Source organism: Glandiceps talaboti, chromosome 3 (genome assembly GCF_964340395.1).
Source record: "Glandiceps talaboti chromosome 3, keGlaTala1.1, whole genome shotgun sequence".
Lineage (NCBI taxonomy): Eukaryota > Metazoa > Hemichordata > Enteropneusta > Spengelidae > Glandiceps > Glandiceps talaboti.
The window spans coordinates 1,452,522-1,478,529 of NC_135551.1; the positions used below are offsets into that span (position 1 = coordinate 1,452,522).

Genomic DNA, 26,008 nt, shown 5'->3' on the forward strand with positions numbered 1-26,008 from the left:
AAACTGATGGTTAAAGTACCAGTAAGTAGAACACTAGGTATGTGTTCTCCTCATAGCACATTACTATAGAAACTGATGGTTAAAGTACCAGTAAGTAGAATACTAGGTATGTGTTCTCCTCATCATAGCACATTACTATAGAAACTGATGGTTAAAGTACCAGTAAGTAGAATACTAGGTATGTGTTCTCCTCATAGCACATACTATAGAAACTGATGGTTAAAGTACCAGTAAGTAGAATTCTAGGTATGTGTTCTCCTCATAGCAAATTACTATAGAAACTGATGGTTAAAGTACCAGTAAGTAGAATACTAGGTATGTGTTCTCCTCATAGCACATACTATAGAAACTGATGGTTAAAGTACCAGTAAGTAGAATGCTAGGTATGTGTTCTCCTCATAGCACATTACTATAGAAACTGATGGTTAAAGTACCAGTAAGTAGAACACTAGGTATGCGTTCTCCTCATACCACATTACTATAGAAACTGATGGTTAAAGTACCAGTAAGTAGAATACTAGGTATGTGTTCTCCTCATAGCACATACTATAGAAACTGATGGTTAAAGTACCAGTAAGTTGAATACTAGGTATGCATTCTCCTCATAGCACATACTATAGAAACTGATGGTTAACGTACCAGTAAGTAGAATACTAGGTATGTGTTCTCCTCATAGCACATACTAGAGAAACTGATGGTTAAAGTACCAGTAAGTAGAACACTAGGTATGCGTTCTCCTCATAGCACATTACTATAGAAACTGATGGTTAAAGTACCAGTAAGTAGAATACTAGGTATGCGTTCTCCTCATAGCACATACTATAGAAACTAATGGTTAAAGTACCAGTAAGTAGAATACTAGGTATGCGTTCTCCTCATAGCAGATACTATAGAAACTAATGGTTAAAGTACCAGTAAGTAGAATACTAGGTGTGCGTTCTCCACATAGCACATACTATAGAAACTAATGGTTAAAGTACCAGTAAGTAGAATACTAGGTATGCGTTCTCCTCATAGCACATACTATAGAAACTAATGGTTAAAGTACCAGTAAGTAGAATACTAGGTATGCGTTCTCCTCATAGCACATACTATAGAAACTAATGGTTAAAGTACCAGTAAGTAGAATACTAGGTGTGCGTTCTCCTCATAGCACATACTATAGAAACTAATGGTTAAAGTACCAGTAAGTAGAATACTAGGTATGCGTTCTCCTCATAGCACATACTATAGAAACTAATGGTTAAAGTACCAGTAAGTAGAATACTAGGTATGCGTTCTCCTCATAGCACATTACTATAGAAACTGATGGTTAAAGTACCAGTAAGTAGAATACTAGGTATGTGTTCTCCTCATAGCACATTATTATAGAAACTGATGGTTAAAGTACCAGTAAGTAGAATACTAGGTGTGCGTTCTCCTCATAGCAGATACTATAGAAACTGATGGTTAAAGTACCAGTAAGTAGAATACTAGGTATGCGTTCTCCTCATAGCACATACTATAGAAACTGATGGTTAAAGTACCAGTAAGTAGAATACTAGGTATGTGTTCTCCTCATAGCACATTACTATAGAAACTGATGGTTAAAGTACCAGTAAGTAGAATACTAGGTATGCATTCTCCTCATAGCACATTACTATAGAAACTGATGGTTAAAGTACCAGTAAGTAGAATACTAGGTATGCATTCTCCTCATAGCACATTACTATAGAAACTGATGGTTAAAGTACCAGTAAGTAGAATACTAGGTATGCGTTCTCCTCATACCACATTACTATAGAAACTGATGGTTAAAGTACCAGTAAGTAGAATACTAGGTATGTGTTCTCCTCATAGCACATACTATAGAAACTGATGGTTAAAGTACCAGTAAGTAGAATACTAGGTATGCATTCTCCTCATAGCACATTACTATAGAAACTGATGGTTAAAGTACCAGTAAGTAGAATACTAGGTGTGTGTTCTCCTCATACCACATTACTATAGAAACTGATGGTTAAAGTACCAGTAAGTAGAATACTAGGTATGTGTTCTCCTCATAGCACATTACTATAGAAACTGATGGTTAAAGTACCAGTAAGTAGAATACTAGGTATGCGTTCTCCTCATACCACATTACTATAGAAACTGATGGTTAAAGTACCAGTAAGTAGAATACTAGGTATGCGTTCTCCTCATAGCACATACTATAGAAACTGATGGTTAAAGTACCAGTAAGTAGAATACTAGGTATGTGTTCTCCTCATAGCACATTACTATAGAAACTGATGGTTAAAGTACCAGTAAGTAGAATACTAGGTATGTGTTCTCCTCATAGCACATTACTATAGAAACTGATGGTTAAAGTACCAGTAAGTAGAATACTAGGTATGTGTTCTCCTCATAGCACATTACTATAGAAACTGATGGTTAAAGTACCAGTAAGTAGAATACTAGGTATGTGTTCTCCTCATAGCACATTACTATAGAAACTGATGGTTAAAGTACCAGTAAGTAGAATACTAGGTATGCGTTCTCCTCATAGCACATTACTATAGAAACTGATGGTTAAAGTACCAGTAAGTAGAATACTAGGTATGCATTCTCCTCATAGCACAGTACTATAGAAACTGATGGTTAAAGTACCAGTAAGTAGAATACTAGGTATGTGTTCTCCTCATAGCACATTACTATAGAAACTGATGGTTAAAGTACCAGTAAGTAGAATACTAGGTATGCGTTCTCCTCATAGCACATACTATAGAAACTGATGGTTAAAGTACCAGTAAGTAGAACACTAGGTATGTGTTCTCCTCATAGCACATTACTATAGAAACTGATGGTTAAAGTACCAGTAAGTAGAATACTAGGTATGTGTTCTCCTCATCATAGCACATTACTATAGAAACTGATGGTTAAAGTACCAGTAAGTAGAATACTAGGTATGTGTTCTCCTCATAGCACATACTATAGAAACTGATGGTTAAAGTACCAGTAAGTAGAATTCTAGGTATGTGTTCTCCTCATAGCAAATTACTATAGAAACTGATGGTTAAAGTACCAGTAAGTAGAATACTAGGTATGTGTTCTCCTCATAGCACATACTATAGAAACTGATGGTTAAAGTACCAGTAAGTAGAATGCTAGGTATGTGTTCTCCTCATAGCACATTACTATAGAAACTGATGGTTAAAGTACCAGTAAGTAGAACACTAGATATGCGTTCTCCTCATACCACATTACTATAGAAACTGATGGTTAAAGTACCAGTAAGTAGAATACTAGGTATGTGTTCTCCTCATAGCACATACTATAGAAACTGATGGTTAAAGTACCAGTAAGTTGAATACTAGGTATGCATTCTCCTCATAGCACATACTATAGAAACTGATGGTTAACGTACCAGTAAGTAGAATACTAGGTATGTGTTCTCCTCATAGCACATACTAGAGAAACTGATGGTTAAAGTACCAGTAAGTAGAACACTAGGTATGCGTTCTCCTCATAGCACATTACTATAGAAACTGATGGTTAAAGTACCAGTAAGTAGAATACTAGGTATGCGTTCTCCTCATAGCACATACTATAGAAACTAATGGTTAAAGTACCAGTAAGTAGAATACTAGGTATGCGTTCTCCTCATAGCAGATACTATAGAAACTAATGGTTAAAGTACCAGTAAGTAGAATACTAGGTGTGCGTTCTCCACATAGCACATACTATAGAAACTAATGGTTAAAGTACCAGTAAGTAGAATACTAGGTATGCGTTCTCCTCATAGCACATACTATAGAAACTAATGGTTAAAGTACCAGTAAGTAGAATACTAGGTATGCGTTCTCCTCATAGCACATACTATAGAAACTAATGGTTAAAGTACCAGTAAGTAGAATACTAGGTGTGCGTTCTCCTCATAGCACATACTATAGAAACTAATGGTTAAAGTACCAGTAAGTAGAATACTAGGTATGCGTTCTCCTCATAGCACATACTATAGAAACTAATGGTTAAAGTACCAGTAAGTAGAATACTAGGTATGCGTTCTCCTCATAGCACATTACTATAGAAACTGATGGTTAAAGTACCAGTAAGTAGAATACTAGGTATGTGTTCTCCTCATAGCACATTATTATAGAAACTGATGGTTAAAGTACCAGTAAGTAGAATACTAGGTGTGCGTTCTCCTCATAGCAGATACTATAGAAACTGATGGTTAAAGTACCAGTAAGTAGAATACTAGGTATGCGTTCTCCTCATAGCACATACTATAGAAACTGATGGTTAAAGTACCAGTAAGTAGAATACTAGGTATGTGTTCTCCTCATAGCACATTACTATAGAAACTGATGGTTAAAGTACCAGTAAGTAGAATACTAGGTATGCATTCTCCTCATAGCACATTACTATAGAAACTGATGGTTAAAGTACCAGTAAGTAGAATACTAGGTATGCATTCTCCTCATAGCACATTACTATAGAAACTGATGGTTAAAGTACCAGTAAGTAGAATACTAGGTATGCGTTCTCCTCATACCACATTACTATAGAAACTGATGGTTAAAGTACCAGTAAGTAGAATACTAGGTATGTGTTCTCCTCATAGCACATACTATAGAAACTGATGGTTAAAGTACCAGTAAGTAGAATACTAGGTATGCATTCTCCTCATAGCACATTACTATAGAAACTGATGGTTAAAGTACCAGTAAGTAGAATACTAGGTGTGTGTTCTCCTCATACCACATTACTATAGAAACTGATGGTTAAAGTACCAGTAAGTAGAATACTAGGTATGTGTTCTCCTCATAGCACATTACTATAGAAACTGATGGTTAAAGTACCAGTAAGTAGAATACTAGGTATGCGTTCTCCTCATACCACATTACTATAGAAACTGATGGTTAAAGTACCAGTAAGTAGAATACTAGGTATGCGTTCTCCTCATAGCACATACTATAGAAACTGATGGTTAAAGTACCAGTAAGTAGAATACTAGGTATGTGTTCTCCTCATAGCACATTACTATAGAAACTGATGGTTAAAGTACCAGTAAGTAGAATACTAGGTATGTGTTCTCCTCATAGCACATTACTATAGAAACTGATGGTTAAAGTACCAGTAAGTAGAATACTAGGTATGTGTTCTCCTCATAGCACATTACTATAGAAACTGATGGTTAAAGTACCAGTAAGTAGAATACTAGGTATGTGTTCTCCTCATAGCACATTACTATAGAAACTGATGGTTAAAGTACCAGTAAGTAGAATACTAGGTATGCGTTCTCCTCATAGCACATTACTATAGAAACTGATGGTTAAAGTACCAGTAAGTAGAATACTAGGTATGCATTCTCCTCATAGCACAGTACTATAGAAACTGATGGTTAAAGTACCAGTAAGTAGAATACTAGGTATGTGTTCTCCTCATAGCACATTACTATAGAAACTGATGGTTAAAGTACCAGTAAGTAGAATACTAGGTATGTGTTCTCCTCATAGCACATTACTATAGAAACTGATGGTTAAAGTACCAGTAAGTAGAATACTAGGTATGTGTTCTCCTCATAGCACATTACTATAGAAACTGATGGTTAAAGTACCAGTAAGTAGAATACTAGGTGTGCGTTCTCCTCATAGAACATTACTATGGTAACTGATGGTTAAAGTACCAGTAAGTAGAATACTAGGTATGTGTTCTCCTCATAGCACATTACTATAGAAACTGATGGTTAAAGTACCAGTAAGTAGAATACTAGGTATGTGTTCTCCTCATAGCACATTACTATAGAAACTGATGGTTAAAGTACCAGTAAGTAGAATACTAGGTATGTGTTCTCCTCATAGCACATACTATAGAAACTGATGGTTAAAGTACCAGTAAGTAGAACACTAGGTATGTGTTCTCCTCATAGCACATTACTATAGAAACTGATGGTTAAAGTACCAGTAAGTAGAATACTAGGTATGTGTTCTCCTCATAGCACATTACTATAGAAACTGATGGTTAAAGTACCAGTAAGTAGAATACTAGGTATGTGTTCTCCTCATACCACATTACTATAGAAACTGATGGTTAAAGTACCAGTAAGTAGAATACTAGGTATGTGTTCTCCTCATAGCACATTACTATGGAAACTGATGGTTAAAGTACCAGTAAGTAGAATACTAGATATGTGTTCTCCTCATAGCACATTACTATAGAAACTGATGGTTAAAGTACCAGTAAGTAGAATACTAGGTATGTGTTCTCCTCATAGCACATACTATAGAAACTGATGGTTAAAGTACCAGTAAGTAGAATACTAGGTATGTGTTCTCCTCATAGCACATTACTATAGAAACTGATGGTTAAAGTACCAGTAAGTAGAATACTAGGTATGCGTTCTCCTCATAGCACATTACTATGGAAACTGATGGTTAAAGTACCAGTAAGTAGAATACTAGGTATGTGTTCTCCTCATAGCACATTACTATAGAAACTGATGGTTAAAGTACCAGTAAGTAGAATACTAGGTATGCGTTCTCCTCATAGCACATACTATAGAAACTGATGGTTAAAGTACCAGTAAGTAGAACACTAGGTATGTGTTCTCCTCATAGCACATTACTATAGAAACTGATGGTTAAAGTACCAGTAAGTAGAATACTAGGTATGTGTTCTCCTCATCATAGCACATTACTATAGAAACTGATGGTTAAAGTACCAGTAAGTAGAATACTAGGTATGTGTTCTCCTCATAGCACATACTATAGAAACTGATGGTTAAAGTACCAGTAAGTAGAATTCTAGGTATGTGTTCTCCTCATAGCAAATTACTATAGAAACTGATGGTTAAAGTACCAGTAAGTAGAATACTAGGTATGTGTTCTCCTCATAGCACATACTATAGAAACTGATGGTTAAAGTACCAGTAAGTAGAATACTAGGTATGTGTTCTCCTCATAGCACATTACTATAGAAACTGATGGTTAAAGTACCAGTAAGTAGAACACTAGGTATGCGTTCTCCTCATACCACATTACTATAGAAACTGATGGTTAAAGTACCAGTAAGTAGAATACTAGGTATGTGTTCTCCTCATAGCACATACTATAGAAACTGATGGTTAAAGTACCAGTAAGTTGAATACTAGGTATGCATTCTCCTCATAGCACATACTATAGAAACTGATGGTTAACGTACCAGTAAGTAGAATACTAGGTATGTGTTCTCCTCATAGCACATACTAGAGAAACTGATGGTTAAAGTACCAGTAAGTAGAACACTAGGTATGCGTTCTCCTCATAGCACATTACTATAGAAACTGATGGTTAAAGTACCAGTAAGTAGAATACTAGGTATGCGTTCTCCTCATAGCACATACTATAGAAACTAATGGTTAAAGTACCAGTAAGTAGAATACTAGGTATGCGTTCTCCTCATAGCAGATACTATAGAAACTAATGGTTAAAGTACCAGTAAGTAGAATACTAGGTGTGCGTTCTCCTCATAGCACATACTATAGAAACTAATGGTTAAAGTACCAGTAAGTAGAATACTAGGTATGCGTTCTCCTCATAGCACATACTATAGAAACTAATGGTTAAAGTACCAGTAAGTAGAATACTAGGTATGCGTTCTCCTCATAGCACATACTATAGAAACTAATGGTTAAAGTACCAGTAAGTAGAATACTAGGTGTGCGTTCTCCTCATAGCACATACTATAGAAACTAATGGTTAAAGTACCAGTAAGTAGAATACTAGGTATGCGTTCTCCTCATAGCACATACTATAGAAACTAATGGTTAAAGTACCAGTAAGTAGAATACTAGGTATGCGTTCTCCTCATAGCACATTACTATAGAAACTGATGGTTAAAGTACCAGTAAGTAGAATACTAGGTATGTGTTCTCCTCATAGCACATTACTATAGAAACTGATGGTTAAAGTACCAGTAAGTAGAATACTAGGTGTGCGTTCTCCTCATAGCAGATACTATAGAAACTAATGGTTAAAGTACCAGTAAGTAGAATACTAGGTGTGCGTTCTCCTCATAGCACATACTATAGAAACTAATGGTTAAAGTACCAGTAAGTAGAATACTAGGTATGCGTTCTCCTCATAGCACATACTATAGAAACTGATGGTTAAAGTACCAGTAAGTAGAATACTAGCTATGCATTCTCCTCATAGCACATTACTATAATATAGAAACTGATGGTTAAAGTACCAGTAAGTAGAATACTAGGTATGCATTCTCCTCATAGCACATACTATAGAAACTGATGGTTAAAGTACCAGTAAGTAGAATACTAGGTATGCGTTCTCCTCATAGCACATACTATAGAAACTGATGGTTAAAGTACCAGTAAGTAGAATACTAGGTATGCGTTCTCCTCATAGCACATTACTATAGAAACTGATGGTTAAAGTATCAGTAAGTAGAATACTAGGTATGCGTTCTCCTCATAGCACATACTATAGAAACTGGTGGTTAAAGTACCAGTAAGTAGAATACTAGGTATGTGTTCTCCTCATAGCACATTACTATAGAAACTGATGGTTAAAGTACCAGTAAGTAGAATACTAGGTATGCATTCTCCTCATAGCACATACTATAGAAACTGATGGTTAAAGTACCAGTAAGAAGAATACTAGGTATGCATTCTCCTCATAGCACAGTACTATAGAAACTGATGGTTAAAGTACCAGTAAGTAGAATACTAGGTATGTGTTCTCCTCATAGCACATTACTATAGAAACTGATGGTTAAAGTACCAGTAAGTAGAATACTAGGTATGCATTCTCCTCATAGCACATACTATAGAAATTGATGGTTAAAGTACCAGTAAGTAGAACACTAGGTATGCGTTCTCCTCATACCACATTACTATAGAAACTGATGGTTAAAGTACCAGTAAGTAGAATACTAGGTATGTGTTCTCCTCATAGCACATACTATAGAAACTGATGGTTAAAGTACCAGTAAGTAGAATACTAGGTATGCATTCTCCTCATAGCACATACTATAGAAACTGATGGTTAACGTACCAGTAAGTAGAATACTAGGTATGTGTTCTCCTCATAGCACATACTATAGAAACTGATGGTTAAAGTACCAGTAAGTAGAACACTAGGTATGCGTTCTCCTCATAGCACATTACTATAGAAACTGATGGTTAAAGTACCAGTAAGTAGAATACTAGGTATGCGTTCTCCTCATAGCACATACTATAGAAACTAATGGTTAAAGTACCAGTAAGTAGAATACTAGGTATGCGTTCTCCTCATAGCACATTACTATAGAAACTGATGGTTAAAGTACCAGTAAGTAGAATACTAGGTATGCGTTCTCCTCATAGCACATACTATAGAAACTGATGGTTAAAGTACCAGTAAGTAGAATACTAGGTATGCGTTCTCCTCATAGCAGATACTATAGAAACTAATGGTTAAAGTACCAGTAAGTAGAATACTAGGTGTGCGTTCTCCTCATAGCACATACTATAGAAACTAATGGTTAAAGTACCAGTAAGTAGAATACTAGGTATGCGTTCTCCTCATAGCACATACTATAGAAACTGATGGTTAAAGTACCAGTAAGTAGAATACTAGCTATGCATTCTCCTCATAGCACATACTATAGAAACTGATGGTTAAAGTACCAGTAAGTAGAATACTAGGTATGCGTTCTCCTCATAGCACATACTATAGAAACTGATGGTTAAAGTACCAGTAAGTAGAATACTAGGTATGCGTTCTCCTCATAGCACATTACTATAGAAACTGATGGTTAAAGTATCAGTAAGTAGAATACTAGGTATGCGTTCTCCTCATAGCACATACTATAGAAACTGATGGTTAAAGTACCAGTAAGTAGAATACTAGGTATGTGTTCTCCTCATAGCACATTACTATAGAAACTGATGGTTAAAGTACCAGTAAGTAGAATACTAGGTATGCATTCTCCTCATAGCACATACTATAGAAACTGATGGTTAAAGTACCAGTAAGTAGAATACTAGATATGTGTTCTCCTCATAGCACATTACTATAGAAACTGATGGTTAAAGTACCAGTAAGTAGAATACTAGGTATGTGTTCTCCTCATAGCACATACTATAGAAACTGATGGTTAAAGTACCAGTAAGTAGAATACTAGGTATGTGTTCTCCTCATAGCACATTACTATAGAAACTGATGGTTAAAGTACCAGTAAGTAGAATACTAGGTATGCGTTCTCCTCATAGCACATTACTATGGAAACTGATGGTTAAAGTACCAGTAAGTAGAATACTAGGTATGTGTTCTCCTCATAGCACATTACTATAGAAACTGATGGTTAAAGTACCAGTAAGTAGAATACTAGGTATGCGTTCTCCTCATAGCACATACTATAGAAACTGATGGTTAAAGTACCAGTAAGTAGAACACTAGGTATGTGTTCTCCTCATAGCACATTACTATAGAAACTGATGGTTAAAGTACCAGTAAGTAGAATACTAGGTATGTGTTCTCCTCATCATAGCACATTACTATAGAAACTGATGGTTAAAGTACCAGTAAGTAGAATACTAGGTATGTGTTCTCCTCATAGCACATACTATAGAAACTGATGGTTAAAGTACCAGTAAGTAGAATTCTAGGTATGTGTTCTCCTCATAGCAAATTACTATAGAAACTGATGGTTAAAGTACCAGTAAGTAGAATACTAGGTATGTGTTCTCCTCATAGCACATACTATAGATACTGATGGTTAAAGTACCAGTAAGTAGAATACTAGGTATGTGTTCTCCTCATAGCACATTACTATAGAAACTGATGGTTAAAGTACCAGTAAGTAGAACACTAGGTATGCGTTCTCCTCATACCACATTACTATAGAAACTGATGGTTAAAGTACCAGTAAGTAGAATACTAGGTATGTGTTCTCCTCATAGCACATACTATACAAACTGATGGTTAAAGTACCAGTAAGTTGAATACTAGGTATGCATTCTCCTCATAGCACATACTATAGAAACTGATGGTTAACGTACCAGTAAGTAGAATACTAGGTATGTGTTCTCCTCATAGCACATACTAGAGAAACTGATGGTTAAAGTACCAGTAAGTAGAACACTAGGTATGCGTTCTCCTCATAGCACATTACTATAGAAACTGATGGTTAAAGTACCAGTAAGTAGAATACTAGGTATGCGTTCTCCTCATAGCACATACTATAGAAACTAATGGTTAAAGTACCAGTAAGTAGAATACTAGGTATGCGTTCTCCTCATAGCAGATACTATAGAAACTAATGGTTAAAGTACCAGTAAGTAGAATACTAGGTGTGCGTTCTCCTCATAGCACATACTATAGAAACTAATGGTTAAAGTACCAGTAAGTAGAATACTAGGTATGCGTTCTCCTCATAGCACATACTATAGAAACTAATGGTTAAAGTACCAGTAAGTAGAATACTAGGTATGCGTTCTCCTCATAGCACATACTATAGAAACTAATGGTTAAAGTACCAGTAAGTAGAATACTAGGTGTGCGTTCTCCTCATAGCACATACTATAGAAACTAATGGTTAAAGTACCAGTAAGTAGAATACTAGGTATGCGTTCTCCTCATAGCACATACTATAGAAACTAATGGTTAAAGTACCAGTAAGTAGAATACTAGGTATGCGTTCTCCTCATAGCACATTACTATAGAAACTGATGGTTAAAGTACCAGTAAGTAGAATACTAGGTATGTGTTCTCCTCATAGCACATTACTATAGAAACTGATGGTTAAAGTACCAGTAAGTAGAATACTAGGTGTGCGTTCTCCTCATAGCAGATACTATAGAAACTAATGGTTAAAGTACCAGTAAGTAGAATACTAGGTGTGCGTTCTCCTCATAGCACATACTATAGAAACTAATGGTTAAAGTACCAGTAAGTAGAATACTAGGTATGCGTTCTCCTCATAGCACATACTATAGAAACTGATGGTTAAAGTACCAGTAAGTAGAATACTAGCTATGCATTCTCCTCATAGCACATTACTATAATATAGAAACTGATGGTTAAAGTACCAGTAAGTAGAATACTAGGTATGCATTCTCCTCATAGCACATACTATAGAAACTGATGGTTAAAGTACCAGTAAGTAGAATACTAGGTATGCGTTCTCCTCATAGCACATACTATAGAAACTGATGGTTAAAGTACCAGTAAGTAGAATACTAGGTATGCGTTCTCCTCATAGCACATTACTATAGAAACTGATGGTTAAAGTATCAGTAAGTAGAATACTAGGTATGCGTTCTCCTCATAGCACATACTATAGAAACTGATGGTTAAAGTACCAGTAAGTAGAATACTAGGTATGTGTTCTCCTCATAGCACATTACTATAGAAACTGATGGTTAAAGTACCAGTAAGTAGAATACTAGGTATGCATTCTCCTCATAGCACATACTATAGAAACTGATGGTTAAAGTACCAGTAAGAAGAATACTAGGTATGCATTCTCCTCATAGCACAGTACTATAGAAACTGATGGTTAAAGTACCAGTAAGTAGAATACTAGGTATGTGTTCTCCTCATAGCACATTACTATAGAAACTGATGGTTAAAGTACCAGTAAGTAGAATACTAGGTATGCATTCTCCTCATAGCACATACTATAGAAATTGATGGTTAAAGTACCAGTAAGTAGAACACTAGGTATGCGTTCTCCTCATACCACATTACTATAGAAACTGATGGTTAAAGTACCAGTAAGTAGAATACTAGGTATGTGTTCTCCTCATAGCACATACTATAGAAACTGATGGTTAAAGTACCAGTAAGTAGAATACTAGGTATGTATTCTCCTCATAGCACATACTATAGAAACTGATGGTTAACGTACCAGTAAGTAGAATACTAGGTATGCGTTCTCCTCATAGCACATTACTATAGAAACTGATGGTTAAAGTACCAGTAAGTAGAATACTAGGTATGCGTTCTCCTCATAGCACATACTATAGAAACTAATGGTTAAAGTACCAGTAAGTAGAATACTAGGTATGCGTTCTCCTCATAGCACATTACTATAGAAACTGATGGTTAAAGTACCAGTAAGTAGAATACTAGGTATGCGTTCTCCTCATAGCACATACTATAGAAACTGATGGTTAAAGTACCAGTAAGTAGAATACTAGGTATGCGTTCTCCTCATAGCAGATACTATAGAAACTAATGGTTAAAGTACCAGTAAGTAGAATACTAGGTGTGCGTTCTCCTCATAGCACATACTATAGAAACTAATGGTTAAAGTACCAGTAAGTAGAATACTAGGTATGCGTTCTCCTCATAGCACATACTATAGAAACTGATGGTTAAAGTACCAGTAAGTAGAATACTAGCTATGCATTCTCCTCATAGCACATACTATAGAAACTGATGGTTAAAGTACCAGTAAGTAGAATACTAGGTATGCGTTCTCCTCATAGCACATACTATAGAAACTGATGGTTAAAGTACCAGTAAGTAGAATACTAGGTATGCGTTCTCCTCATAGCACATTACTATAGAAACTGATGGTTAAAGTATCAGTAAGTAGAATACTAGGTATGCGTTCTCCTCATAGCACATACTATAGAAACTGATGGTTAAAGTACCAGTAAGTAGAATACTAGGTATGTGTTCTCCTCATAGCACATTACTATAGAAACTGATGGTTAAAGTACCAGTAAGTAGAATACTAGGTATGCATTCTCCTCATAGCACATACTATAGAAACTGATGGTTAAAGTACCAGTAAGTAGAATACTAGGTATGCGTTCTCCTCATAGCACATTACTATAGAAACTGATGGTTAAAGTACCAGTAAGTAGAATACTAGGTATGCATTCTCCTCATAGCACAGTACTATAGAAACTGATGGTTAAAGTACCAGTAAGTAGAATACTATGTATGCGTTCTCCTCATAGCACATTACTATAGAAACTGATGGTTAAAGTACCAGTAAGTAGAATACTAGGTATGCGTTCTCCTCATAGCACATTACTATAGAAACTGATGGTTAAAGTACCAGTAAGTAGAATACTAGGTATGCTTTCTCCTCATAGCACATACTATAGAAACTGATGGTTAAAGTACCAGTAAGTAGAATACTAGGTATGCGTTCTCCTCATAGCACATACTATAGAAACTGATGGTTAAAGTACCAGTAAGTAGAATACTAGGTATGCGTTCTCCTCATAGCACATACTATAGAAACTGATGGTTAAAGTACCAGTAAGTAGAATACTAGGTATGCATTCTCCTCATAGCACAGTACTATAGAAACTGATGGTTAAAGTACCAGTAAGTAGAATACTAGGTATGCATTCTCCTCATAGCACATACTATAGAAACTGATGGTTAAAGTACCAGTAAGTAGAATACTAGGTACGTGTTCTCCTCATAGCACATTACTATAGAAACTGATGGTTAAAGTACCAGTAAGTAGAATACTAGGTATGCGTTCTCCTCATAACACATTACTATAGAAACTGATGGTTAAAGTTCCAGTAAGTAGAATACTAGGTATGCGTTCTCCTCATAGCACATTACTATAGAAACTGATGGTTAAAGTACCAGTAAGTAGAATACTAGGTATGTGTTCTCTTCATAGCACATTACTATAGAAACTGATGGTTAAAGTACCAGTAAGTAGAATACTAGGTATGTGTTCTCCTCATAGCACATTACTATAGAAACTGATGGTTAAAGTACCAGTAAGTAGAATACTAGGTATGTGTTCTCCTCATAGCACATTACTATACAAACTGATGGTTAAAGTACCAGTAAGTAGAATACTAGGTATGTGTTCTCCTCATAGCACATACTATAGAAACTGATGGTTAAAGTACCAGTAAGTAGAATACTAGCTATGCATTCTCCTCATAGCACATTACTATAATATAGAAACTGATGGTTAAAGTATCAGTAAGTAGAATACTAGCTATGCATTCTCCTCATAGCACATTACTATAATATAGAAACTGATGGTTAAAGTACCAGTAAGTAGAATACTAGCTATGCATTCTCCTCATAGCACATTACTATAATATAGAAACTGATGGTTAAAGTACCAGTAAGTAGAATACTAGCTATGCATTCTCCTCATAGCACATTACTATAATATAGAAACTGATGGTTAAAGTACCAGTAAGTAGAATACTAGGTATGTGTTCTCCTCATAGCACATACTATAGAAACTGATGGTTAAAGTATCAGTAAGTAGAATACTAGGTATGCGTTCTCCTCATAGCACATTACTATAGAAACTGATGGTTAAAGTACCAGTAAGTAGAATACTAGGTATGTGTTCTCCTCATAGCACATTACTATAGAAACTGATGGTTAAAGTACCAGTAAGTAGAATACTATGTATGTGTTCTCCTCATAGCACATTACTATAGAAACTGATGGTTAAAGTACCAGTAAGTAGAATACTAGGTATGTGTTCTCCTCATAGCACATTACTATAGAAACTGATGGTTAAAGTACCAGTAAGTAGAATACTAGGTATGTGTACTCCTCATAGCACATACTATAGAAACTGATGGTTAAAGTACCAGTAAGTAGAATACTAGCTATGCATTCTCCTCATAGCACATTACTATAATATAGAAACTGATGGTTAAAGTACCAGTAAGTAGAATACTAGGTATGCATTCTCCTCATAGCACATACTATAGAAACTGATGGTTAAAGTACCAGTAAGTAGAATACTAGGTATGCGTTCTCCTCATAGCACATACTATAGAAACTGATGGTTAAAGTACCAGTAAGTAGAAGACTAGGTATGCGTTCTCCTCATAGCACATACTATAGAAACTGATGGTTAAAGTACCAGTAAGTAGAATACTAGGTATGTGTTCTCCTCATAGCACATTACTATAGAAACTGATGGTTAAAGTACCAGTAAGTAGAATACTAGGTATGCATTCTCCTCATAGCACATACTATAGAAACTGATGGTTAAAGTACCAGTAAGTAGAATACTAGGTATGCATTCTCCTCATAGCACAGTACTATAGAAACTGATGGTTAAAGTACCAGTAAGTAGAATACTAGGTATGCGTTCTCCTCATAGCACATTACTATAGAAACTGATGGTTAAAGTACCAGTAAGTAGAATACTAGGTATGCGTTCTCCTCATAGCACATTACTATAGAAACTGATGGTTAAAGTACCAGTAAGTAGAATACTAGGTATGCGTTCTCCTCATAGCACATACTATAGAAACTGATGGTTAAAGTACCAGTAAGTAGAATACTAGGTATGCGTTCTCCTCATAGCACATACTATAGAAACTGATGGTTAAAGTACCAGTAAGTAGAATACTAGGTATGCGTTCTCCTCATAGCACATACTATAGAAACTGATGGTTAAAGTACCAGTAAGTAGAATACTAGGTATGCATTCTCCTCATAGCACATACTATAGAAACTGATGGTTAAAGTACCAGTAAGTAGAATACTAGGTATGTGTTCTCCTCATAGCACATTACTATAGAAACTGATGGTTAAAGTACCAGTAAGTAGAATACTAGGTATGCGTTCTCCTCATAACACATTACTATAGAAACTGATGGTTAAAGTTCCAGTAAGTAGAATACTAGGTATGCGTTCTCCTCATAGCACATTACTATAGAAACTGATGGTTAAAGTACCAGTAAGTAGAATACTAGGTATGTGTTCTCCTCATAGCACATTACTATAGAAACTGATGGTTAAAGTACCAGTAAGTAGAATACTAGGTATGTGTTCTTCTCATAGCACATTACTATAGAAACTGATGGTTAAAGTACCAGTAAGTAGAATACTAGGTATGTGTTCTCCTCATAGCACATTACTATAGAAACTGATGGTTAAAGTACCAGTAAGTTGAATACTAGGTATGTGTTCTCCTCATAGCACATACTATAGAAACTGATGGTTAAAGTACCAGTAAGTAGAATACTAGGTATGTGTTCTCCTCATAGCACATTACTATAGAAACTGATGGTTAAAGTACCAGTAAGTAGAATACTAGGTATGTGTTCTCCTCATAGCACATTACTATAGAAACTGATGGTTAAAGTACCAGTAAGTAGAATACTAGGTATGTGTTCTCCTCATAGCACATTACTATAGAAACTGATGGTTAAAGTACCAGTAAGTAGAATACTAGGTATGTGTTCTCCTCATAGCACATACTATAGAAACTGATGGTTAAAGTACCAGTAAGTAGAATACTACAGGTGTCTCTTATAATATGCTACCTCTCATTAATCTCGCATGGCCATTACGCGATCATAAAACGTATTCCTAAATTTATGAACAATATCGAAATTAATGCCACAGAGAGTGCAATTTTTGCTTAACTAGAACAATTTAAAGCACATGAACATTCCTGTACATTTAATTGAATACAGTGCATAAAATAAGGACGCACTCATGCATTTTTCAGCTGAAGGTTAAAAGTTTGAATATGTCACTGAGTGATATGTAAATAGTAAACATTTTCATCATACTACAGAGCAAACGCGCACTCTGATTGGATGATAAAGTTAAGGCTGACATGTAAACAACCACATTGCAGTCACTTGAGAGGTGTGTGATACGATGCTCGACAGTATATTGCAGAAGTGATGTTATTTTGAAATGAAACAGCATTTTTAGACATTGAAAAATAATTTGTAGTCACAGGTGATATGTATAAGTATGTTATTTGCCAATTACTGTTCCACATCTTGCTATGCAAGGTAATTTTTATGTTATAATGGCTCGCCTTGAGGGACTCGAGAAGTTAAAATTCAGAGAGAAAAGGGAACTTTTTAAAAAAAGAAAGAATTACTATTGAGAAAACGAGAGGAGCACACACTCAACGACTGGATAGGGGAACTGGAGAGAGAAATTGATGATGTTACTGTCGGCTATGGTGATCGGACATTAAACTTTGGTGAATAAAAGACATGCTGTAACTGGAATGTGGTTTATGTAGATATTTTAACTTGAGTAAAAAACTTCTACACTCAGCTTGTGACACTTGATGTCAGTATTACAGAAATATGCATTAATGTAGAATATATTGATTTACCTCAGAATGGAAGGTCTTCAAGGCTTTTCTGATTGGCTGCTTTAACTGAGTCTCTCCTTTCACCACCAATTCAAGGAAACCACTGTCATCAACAGCCTGTCATACAATAAATAACTATATTACTCAGTGTTTGATCTAAGATTTGTAAAATGGGTCATAAAATTAATGCTAAACATCAAAACTTCAAAGGTATGTATGTCACAACACTACCGAAGTCGTGAGTGTATTGTTGAATAAATCTGCTGATTTACCATTGCAAACTGTATTTTTAATTTTTTCTATACTTACTTATTTTGTATTAAGACACGTATTATATTTTGTAATGCTCATTTAAAAGCTGCAAGAATACTATTTTATTTAATACAAAGGCTGGGACACTAAGCCCAACCGGGCAGACAGTTGTAACTCTCCACGGTATATTACCAAAAACAAGTCGAATAATGGTGACTGTCTCGATTGCCATTCCATATTGAGTAAAACTAAAGGTCGACACGCCACACAACACCTGGCTAATCCTAACAAACTGATTTGGGGGGCTGCCACCATGGGGCTTGCTGGCTGTAACCCGGAATGTGGGACATGGAATAAGGCGGTGAAGACTCAAACGCAGACCATGCACCGTCTGATGCTCCACCCTGTTTGCAGTACGTGCCCCACTGGTGGCTGGCAACACTTGGGTACCACGCTTTCCATGATGTCATTTCACTCAAACAGGCGAGTGGCTTCAGAAAATGACTGTTCGCTACGACACCTGCATATGGAGCTCATTCCCCTTCTTTAATGACATATCTTGTCTCCAAGTCATCTGATTTGGGGATCATGGCATAGTCATCTAATCATGGTTAATGCCAGGGGGATGACTCCCTTCAACTACATGGGCTGCAATCCGAAACCAAGCACTGACACTGATATCCAGTTACACTAATATATATACTAAGTAACATATCCACTCAGCCTTTCACTGCTATTGTACAGAGAGTGAACTGAACAAGCACCATCACTCAAGTTAAACATATTCCTACCTACCCTCTACTAATTACACACCTTGCATGTACCATACCCACTCCTATACATAATACTCCACTCACACACAATGCTCTGATCTCACAATGTACCACAGGCTACCACCGAACAGGTACCACGCACTCCATCGTCAGGAGACCCGCCCAGGGCACACTCCATGACTTGGTAGTTTGCTATGACACCTGCCAATTATCAGACATACAGAAAGACAGAAATGATTAGAAGAATAAAAGAATGAGCTAATGTTATCAATAAACACAGTAAGGGGGCTGCCACCATGGGGCTCGCTGGCTGTAATCATGCAGGCACATGGGACATGGACCACGGCGGTGCAAGACTCAAACACAGACCTTGCACCGTCCGATGCTCTACCCTATTTGCAGTACATGCTCCGCTGGTGGCTGACAATTAACACTCGGGTACCATGCCTTTCATGATGTGAGGTCACTCAAACAGGTGAGTGGCTTCACAACATGGCTGTTCGCTAGCTATGACCCCTGCACTTGGAGCTCGTCACCCCTTCTTCATGGCATATCTTGTCCCCGAGTCGATTTATTGGCATTGATTCGAACTAACCAAGACCACAAGAACTAAGGCTAACCAAGAAGGAGAACTCCTCTTCTTCCCCTATATTCTCTTTAAGTCCTGATATACAGTCTTCAACACTAGCATTAGGTGTCTCTACTACACCGGCTTCAGCACATGATGTCTTAAACTTCTTTAATGCATCAACATAACACTCATTGCATTCTTGGGCTTTCTTGACTGGAAGGTTACACTTGTGAAACAAATCATCAAACTGTGGGAAAATGAACAGGTACACAATGATTACATAAATGTGGTGTATTTGAAATATTTGTTCAATAAAACATAATGTAAGGTGATTTTAGGTGATAAGAAAGGTTACTGAATGACAAATCGTTTGTGATTGGATGAAGTCATTATAAACAGAGACCGTTCATTGGCTTTGGTGTTTCTTTAGATTTTATTGACGGGGAGGTGGGAGGGGGACTAATTAGCAACACATACCTCAGGAATGTAAACTTCTTGGAACTCTTCAAAGTCATCATCTATTTTGGGCTTGGCTTTCCTTTTCCTTTTGACTTTTCTTTTCTGTTTCATTTCCATTTTTTCCAGTGCTTTGTTTTTCAGTTTTCTTTCAATAAGATGTCGTAGCAAGGACTGTATAGCTGTATGTACACTTCCATCAGCATCCTTAGCTGACACCATTACACTGAGAAAGAGAAGTATGACTGTCATCTTTGGATAGTTAAATATTATTCCCCAAAATTGGTCATTATTCAGCTGAAGAAAAGATTAGTTGCCTACGAAGGCCTATAGTCACTACTAGTAGAGGACAAGTAATGAGTATTTATCGACAGAATCAAGAAAGATATTGGAGAATAATATAATGATAGCCAACAGTGTAAGTCAAGAAATATTTGGCAAATAATCCTAATGGTGATTTTGAATGTTCTGACTCATAGAATAGAACTAATAATGTACATGTAGATGTGTGTTGTTCTCATGTACAATGACCAGGATATAACCACTGTATTTTCTGTTTTGTGGTGAAATCCTGGTAAATCTGTTAACAGCTGTGTGCCCTCTACACCAACTTGACACAGTACTGACACACATCAAACCAAAACTTCATTTTCCTTAGACTATCTCTTATTATATAGTGGCTATATGGTGAATCATATGTGATGTCTTTTGTTACCGGCTACATTGCTTGATAAGTTGTCAAACTATAGCAAAACTGGAGAATATTTAAAGCTATTTTAATAGTTCCCAGCTGCCCCCACTCCCACCCCCACCCCCACCCCCACCCCCACTCCCACCCCCACTAATAAGAATTTGACACTATTGATTTCCAAAATTTAACATTCACTTTTTTTTTGCAACATTGCTACCAACCTTCCAACAAATCCATGTTGTTCAGCAATTTTCTCCATGATTATAACTTCCTGAGGTCTGTAGTATTCTTCATCTTCATACATTGCCTTGGTTACATCATCCATTCTGTTAGAATCTAGATTTTTATCCTTCTCATCTATAGAGTTGATATGTTCACTATCCTGCTGTGAATCTTCTAATTCTTCTTGTTCATTTGAATCATCTGCAAATTGAATTCTTTTGTTTGTATCTCTCACATCGTCATTTTCCTCCCCATCTTGGCCTTCTTCTTTTTCATCTTTTTCTTCCATTGTGTCTTCTTTCTTGGACTTCTCTCTTTCTTCAACCTTGTAGATATGAATTACAAACTTGCATTAACAATTTTGTTATTAGATTGGTATCTCTGCTTTTGAACGATCTTGAAAGACTTGTCTCAATGACAGTTTAAAGGGATGGTCAATTAGTTCAGTATTCAATCCAAAATTATTATTATTTGAATTAGTAGCTATAAAATACCATACCACTATGACTCCTACAGTATAGTTTTTTCCCAAATACACTAAAGGACTGGAATGAACTACCAAACTTCATCATAAAACTTCCAGCACTACAGTAAAGCAACAATGCTAAAATACTTGTTACGCATCCTACTATTTTACATTATAGATTGCAGAATATAGGTGGATGTAGGTTTGCATTGTTGGTAGCTGTCTTAAACAGTACTGAATAGGCTTTGATGAGATTAAGTGTAGAAGTACAAGTAGAAGGATGAGACACTATGACGCTGTGTGATCAATGATCATCAACAACAATGATCTATAGGAATATTAGTACTCATATCAACATAGTAATGATGTATAGGAATATTAGTACTCATATCAACACAGTAATGATCTATGGGAATATTAGTACTCATATCAACATAGTAATGATGTATGGGAATATTAGTACTCATATCAACATAGTAATGATGTATGGGAATATTAGTACTCATATCAACATAGTAATGATCTATAGGAATATTAGTACTCATATCAACACAGTAATGATCTATAGGAATATTAGTACTCATATCAACATAGTAATGATCTATAGGAATATTAGTACTCATATCAACACAGTAATGATGTATGGGAATATTAGTACTCATATCAACACAGTAATGATGTATAGGAATATTAGTACTCATCAACACAGTAATGATCTATAGGAATATTAGTACTCATATCAACATAGTAATGATCTATAGGAATATTAGTACTCATCAACACAGTAATGATCTATAGGAATATTAGTACTCATATCAACACAGTAATGATCTATAGGAATATTAGTACTCATATCAACACAGCAATGATCTATAGGAATATTAGTACTCATATCAACACAGTAATGATATATAGGAATATTAGTACTCATATCAACACAGTAATGATGTATAGGAATATTAGTACTCATATCAACACAGCAATGATCTATGGGAATATTAGTACTCATCAACACAGTAATGATCTATAGGAATATTAGTACTCATATCAACACAGTAATGATCTATAGGAATATTAGTACTCATATCAACATAGTAATGATGTATAGGAATATTAGTACTCATATCAACACAGTAATGATCTATAGGAATATTAGTACTCATATCAACACAGTAATGATATATAGGAATATTAGTACTCATATCAACACAGTAATGATCTATAGGAATATTAGTACTCATATCAACATAGTAATGATCTATAGGAATATTAGTACTCATATCAACACAGTAATGATCTATAGGAATATTAGTACTCATATCAACACAGTAATGATCTATAGGAATATTAGTACTCATATCAACACAGTAATGATCTATAGGAATATTAGTACTCATATCAACACAGTAATGATCTATAGGAATATTAGTACTCATATCAACACTAATGATCTATAGGAATATTAGTACTCATATCAACATAGTAATGATCTATAGGAATATTAGTACTCATATCAACATAGTAATGATCTATAGGAATATTAGTACTCATATCAACACAGTAATGATGTATAGGAATATTAGTACTCATATCAACATAGTAATGATGTATGGGAATATTAGTACTCATATCAACATAGTAATGATCTATAGGAATATTAGTACTCATATCAACACAGTAATGATGTATAGGAATATTAGTACTCATATCAACATAGTAATGATCTATAGGAATATTAGTACTCATATCAACACAGTAATGATCTATGGGAATATTAGTACTCATATCAACACAGTAATGATGTATAGGAATATTAGGGACCGGTCAGTTTCTTCGGCCTGGGAGGGGGGGGGTGGATTGGTAGGGGGGGGGGGGGGGGGGGGTCACCCTGTTTTTGAAATTGGCAGTAGGGGGGTCATGCTGTTTTGAAAATTGTGGATAGGGGGGGTCATTGTGTTTTAAATTGTGATGGAAGAAAAAAATCCTTTCTACAATGGTATATAGCCTTGTCTGAAATGTGGTAAATGTCAATATTTGTTCTTGTCCCTGTTTCTTACATGATTTCTTTAATATTACATGTACTTATTAGTTCAAACATAACTATACATATACATATACATGTATTACCTAGCTACCACACTAGTTACAGAACATGTCATGTAAATGCTTGGCTGTTTCACAATCAATGCTTCACTTATATTGCACTTTAGGGCAAAAGTGAACTTGTGACTTGAAGGTTTCGTAATGGCAATTTTCATAGATAGTTTATAAATGAAGTTAATCTAAATTGTTCTACTCGTCATGTTATTGACACTACAAATCACCACATCTCATCAGATTCCAGTTTCTATTATACACTAGGTATGACCACCTAAAGTTGTCTAACATACCGGTGACTTTATTATACATATATTAATGCCCCTATACTATATGTTACATGTCTATTTTATGTGATATAGGAAACTCATTTAAAATGTACGTTTAGGTTAGCTTTTCGAAGCGTGGAAATACTACCTCAAAGGTTATGAATAACCTAAACATTGCCTTAGTATCTCAAGCAAAAAACTCCATATCTGCCAGGGGGAAAACCCCAAGGACTTCCTCACCCCCAGAGGTCACTCATGCATTCAACCAACAATCAGATGCACCAACAGCCTTTTTACTGTCATAATGGTATTAAACTTTTCTGAAATATTTTCACCTATTCTAATTTGAGATGATATTGTCTTTTCAAGATGTGAAATGTTTGCCAAGATAGTCTAAAATTGCCTTAATCTCCAAATCTCCCCTACCAATGATACTACCATTAGATGTGCTGACCTACATATGATGCCATTTAACTTTTTAAGAACATATTTCAACCCTTAGTGTAAGTTATAAAGAATAGTTTCTGATACTTGCTGTCTTGTAAAGCATGGATTAAGTTATTGCTTGAAGGGTCTAAATAGCGTAAATATTATGAATAACCTAAACATTATATAGACAATTATTGGCTGGCCTATAGACAATTATTGGCTGGCCTATAGACAATTATTGGCTGGCCTATAGACAATTATTGGCTGGCCTATAGACAATTATTGGCTGGCCTATAGACAATTATTGGCTGACATATAGACATCTACAGGCTGACATCTAGACATCCATGGGTTGACCTATTGACATCTATACATATAGGCTGACCTATAGACATTTACAGGCTGACCTATAGACATCTATAATCTGACCTATAGACAACTAGAGGCTGGGACCTATAGACATCTATAGGCTGACCTATAGACATCTATAGGTTGGCATATATACATCTACAGGCTGGCCTATAGACATCTATATGCTGACCTATAGACACCTATTGACTGACTTATAGATATCTATAGGCTGGCTCTTCTCATTGGGGGCTAATAACAACTCTGAAATAAAGTAAACCTACTAAATCATATTTATTCCCAAGAAGAAGTACTGGAATTGATTTTGGATCAGCCTTGATGTAGTCGGTTACAACAGCAACTGCCCCTGTGTCATCTTTCACGGTTCTCTTTTTGGTAATGACGGCATGATTGAGTATATCTTGTTTCCAGCTACCAGCCAGTTCAATGCTTTCAATGTCCGACAGGTCCACAACAACTACGAGTCAAGCAAAGAGAAAAATTATCATGTTTGACTTACCAAACATATTGCAATAATACCACACACTTCAAATCAGTATTTTTTCTGGTATTTACTCTCTGGTAATCGGTAAATTTACTAAGATAGAGACAAAGTAAAAACATTGTCATATTACTTGTTGTTACAATGTTATGACTGAAAAGCCATAAAATTTACGTCCTACGCTGTCCCCACGATCTGCTGTACAGAGAGCTACTTCCGCATTCCAGACCTCAAAGCTAATGGTGCCATACGTAACCTCTCATGAATATTTATTAAAATACGTCATCTTCGGCTTCACCCGGAGAGATTTTTCCACATTCGGACTAATCCTTTGACATGAAAAAACGTCTTGGCGGGAAGTACCCGGATGGCAATGTAGTTGTATGGTAATTCTTCGAATATGCATATGCCTCACATAGTAAAAACCTAGACATGATTAAAATCTCATCATCATTTGAAATATTTGATTTAAAAAGGTATGAAGATAACCCAAATTTGGCTATTTGACCTTTGACCTTTGAAAAGACTTCCAAGGTCAAAGGTCAGGATTTAAAAAACAAAAGCTCATATTTGATAATATGTGTGTAGGCACTTGAATCCAAAGTGATGTATATTGTAAAATTTAACAACAAATGTGGATGCCATTCGGCCATATTTGATTTAGTCTTAGGGACTGGTCAGTTTCTTCAGCTGGGGGTGGGGGGTGGGGGTGGGTGGATTCTTAAATTGGGCCAACAAAAAGTCACTGATCCCCCTATCTGCAAAACCACAAACAGGCTGTGCCCCCCCCCCCCCCCCCCCCCCCCCCCATATCAGTTAATTCTAAAACATGATGACCCCCTCCCGTATATATAATATTCACATGACAGGTATTTTTTGATTGTGACTCAGTGTGG

At 35.9% G+C, this 26,008-nt stretch overlaps 1 protein-coding gene across 4 annotated transcripts in view; it reads right to left on the minus strand.

Moving 5' to 3' along the window:
- LOC144432615 (uncharacterized) overlaps positions 1 to 26,008 on the minus strand; it is a 56,453-nt gene that overhangs the window by 17,801 nt on the left and 12,644 nt on the right. For 2 of the 4 annotated variants that reach the window (XM_078120871.1, XM_078120872.1), the window contains 5 exons: positions 24,895 to 25,088; positions 21,001 to 21,326; positions 20,110 to 20,314; positions 19,682 to 19,879; positions 18,058 to 18,153 (listed from right to left, as the gene is read on the minus strand). In XM_078120871.1, the coding sequence (XP_077976997.1) occupies positions 18,058 to 18,153; positions 19,682 to 19,879; positions 20,110 to 20,314; positions 21,001 to 21,326; positions 24,895 to 25,088 (1,019 nt within the window). Of the gene's footprint in view, positions 1 to 18,057; positions 18,154 to 19,197; positions 19,263 to 19,656; positions 19,880 to 20,109; positions 20,315 to 21,000; positions 21,327 to 24,894; positions 25,089 to 26,008 lie in introns of those variants that run through there. The other 2 variants (XM_078120874.1, XM_078120875.1) reach the window with 2 other exon arrangements.